At 64.7% G+C, this 2,986-nt stretch overlaps 1 protein-coding gene across 1 annotated transcript in view; it reads left to right on the top strand.

Annotated features, from left to right (window-relative positions):
- Positions 1-569, top strand: part of NEURL4 (neuralized E3 ubiquitin protein ligase 4) — a 45,677-nt gene extending 45,108 nt beyond the window's left edge. Inside the window, exon 15 of the mRNA XM_065044184.1 lies at positions 549-569. Within this exon, the coding sequence (XP_064900256.1) occupies positions 549-569 (21 nt within the window). The remainder of the gene's footprint in view (positions 1-548) is intronic.
- The last annotated feature ends 2,417 nt before the right edge of the window (positions 570-2,986 follow it).

The following is a 2,986-nucleotide window of genomic DNA, read 5'->3' as shown; positions in this document are numbered from 1 at the left end:
CATAGACCCCCCATAGACCCCCCCATAGACCCCCCATAGACCCCCCATAGACCCCCATAGACCCCATAGACCCCCCATAGATCCTCATAGACCCCCATAGACCCCCATAGACCCCCCATAGACCCCCATAACCCCCCATAGACCCCCATAGACCCCCCATAGACCCCCCCATAGACCCCCCATAGACCCCCCATAGACCCCCCATAGACCCCCATAGACCCCCATAACCCCCATAGACCCCCATAGACCCCCACAGACCCCCCCATAGAGCCCCATAGACCCCCCATAGACCCCCATAACCCCCATAACCCCCCATAGACCCCCCATAGACCCCCATAGACCCCCATAGACCCCCCCATAACCCCCCCCAGACCCCCATAGCCCCCCATAGACCCCCCATAGACCCCCCATAGACCCCCATAACCCCCCATAGACCCCCCATAGACCCCCCATAGACCCCCCATAGACCCCCTATAACCCCCCATAACCCCCCATAGACCCTCATAGCCCCCCATAGACCCCCCATAGACCCCCATAACCCCCCATAGACCCCCTATAACCCCCCATAACCCCCCATAGACCCCCCATAGACCCCCCATAGACCCCCCATAGACCCCCATAACCCCCCATAGACCCCCTATAACCCCCCATAACCCCCCATAGACCCCCATAGACCCCCCATAGACCCCCCATAGACCCCCATAGACCCCCATAGACCCCCCATAGACCCCCCATAGACCCCCATAGATCCCCCATAGACCCCATAGACCCCCCATAGACCCCCATAACCCCCCATAGACCCCCCATAGACCCCCCAGAGAGCCCCATAGACCCCCCATAGACCCCCATAACCCCCCATAGACCCCCCATAGACCCCCCATAGACCCCCTATAACCCCCCATAGACCCCCCATAGACCCCCCATAGACCCCCCATAGACCCCCATAACCCCCCATATCCGCCCACATCTCCCCATTTCCGCTGCGTTTCCGGTCTCCCCTCCCCCCGCCGCGCTGCCTCCTGGTCCGGGGGGGGGAGGAGGAGGAGGAGGAGGAGGGGGGCGTGTCCCCCCTTTGGCCCCGCCCCCTCCCCTCCCTGCTCAGGCTCCGCCCCTTCCACTCGGGGCTGGGGGGGGGGCGGAAGTTGCGGGGGAGGGGCGAGGGAAGCGGAAGTGGGATTCGGGGGCACATTGGGGACATGGGGGGGATAGGGGGGGTCTATGGGGGGTCTATGGGGGTCTATGGGGGTCTATGGGGGGGTCCATGGGGGGATATGGGGGGATATGGGGGGTCTATGGGGGGTCTATGGGGGTCTATGGGGGGTTATGGGGGGTCTATGGGGGTCTATGGGGGTCTATGAGGATCTATGGGGGGGTCTATGGGGGTCTATGGGGGGTTATGGGGGGTCTATGGGGGGTCTATGGGGGGTCTATGGGGGTCTATGGGGGGGTTATGGGGGTCTATGGGGGTCTATGGGGGTCTATGGGGGTCTATGAGGATCTATGGGGGGTCTATGGGGGTCTATGGGGGTCTATGGGGGTCTATGGGGGTCTATGGGGGGGTCTATGGGGGTCTATGGGGGGTCTATGGGGGTCTATGGGGGGTTATGGGGGGTCTATGGGGGGTTATGGGGGGTCTATGGGGGTCTATGGGGGGTCTGTGGGGGTCTATGGGGGGATATGGGGGGTCTATGGGGGGTTATGGGGGTCTATGGGGGGTCTATGGGGGGTCTATGGGGGGGTTATGGGGGTCTATGGGGGGTCTATGGGGGGTCTATGGGGGGTCTATGGGGGTCTATGGGGGGTCTATGGGGGTCTATGGGGGTCTGTGGGGGGTTATGGGGGTCTATGGGGGTCTATGGGGGTCTATGGGGGTCTATGGGGATCTATGGGGGGTTATGAGGGTCTATGGGGGGTTATGGGGGGTCTATGGGGGGTTATGGGGGTCTATGGGGGGTCTATGGGGGGTCTATGGGGGTCTATGGGGGGGTTATGGGGCTCTATGGGGGGTCTATGGGGGGTCTATGGGGGTCTATGGGGGGTCTGTGGGGGTCTATGGGGGGGTCTATGGGGGTCTATAGGGGGGTCTATGGGGGTCTATGGGGGGTCTATGGGGGTCTATGGGGGGTCTATGGGGATCTATGGGGGGTCTATGGGGGGTCTATGGGGGTCTATGGGGTGTCCATGGGGGTCTGTGGGGGGTTGGGGGGGACATGGGGGGTCATTATTATGGGGGGTCCCCAATGTCCCCTTGTGTCCCCCCCCAGGACCCCCCAATGATTAAAGGGTCACAAGGGGGAGGAGCCTCAGAGCTGTCAATCAATCGGGGGCGCGGCAGATGTCAATCAACAGCGTGGGGGGCAACGGGAACAGCCGGGGCTGTAACGGGGGGGGCCTCGACCTCTGGGGGAACAGCCGGGGGGGCAACGGGAACAGCCGGGGGTGTAGCGGTGGGGGGGGCGGCGGCTCCCGAGGGAACAGCGCGGGGCTGCAGCCGGATAGGGGGGCGCCGGCCCCGCCCACTCCCTTTGGCGCGCTCGCCTCCTATTGGCCGACAGCCCCCTCCCCATCCCCTTTCCCCGGCGCGGATTGGCCGGGCGCCTCGTGGCCGGCACGTGGTGGTTTGGGGGGGGGGGGTGTGGAGGAGGGTCGCGCATGCGCAGACCCTCCAAGCGCCGCCGCGCAGCCTCATTTACATTAATTACCATTAACAAACCGGCGAAACACCCAAGTGGGGGGGGGGGGGTGGAAGCCCCGCCCACCCAATTAGCGCCGTGGCCTCATTTGAGCGAGCGGCGTTGCCATAGCAGCGCGACCCCCCTTGCCCGCTTTATCGCCCGTAGCAAAGATGGCGGCGGGAGCGCCCCCCCCCCCCAATTCACACTGCGCATGCGCCGCTCGGAGGGCGGGGTGAAGCGGGGTGGGTGGGGGGGTGTTGCCGCGCCGCTCCGCGCATGCGCTTTGAGGGCGTGGCTTGCGGGTGGGGGGG

The sequence above is a fragment of the Columba livia genome, chromosome 33, assembly GCF_036013475.1.
Source record: "Columba livia isolate bColLiv1 breed racing homer chromosome 33, bColLiv1.pat.W.v2, whole genome shotgun sequence".
NCBI lineage: Eukaryota > Metazoa > Chordata > Aves > Columbiformes > Columbidae > Columba > Columba livia.
The sequence above is the reverse complement of the archived record's forward strand: the minus strand, read 5'-3'. Positions and strand labels throughout refer to the sequence as shown.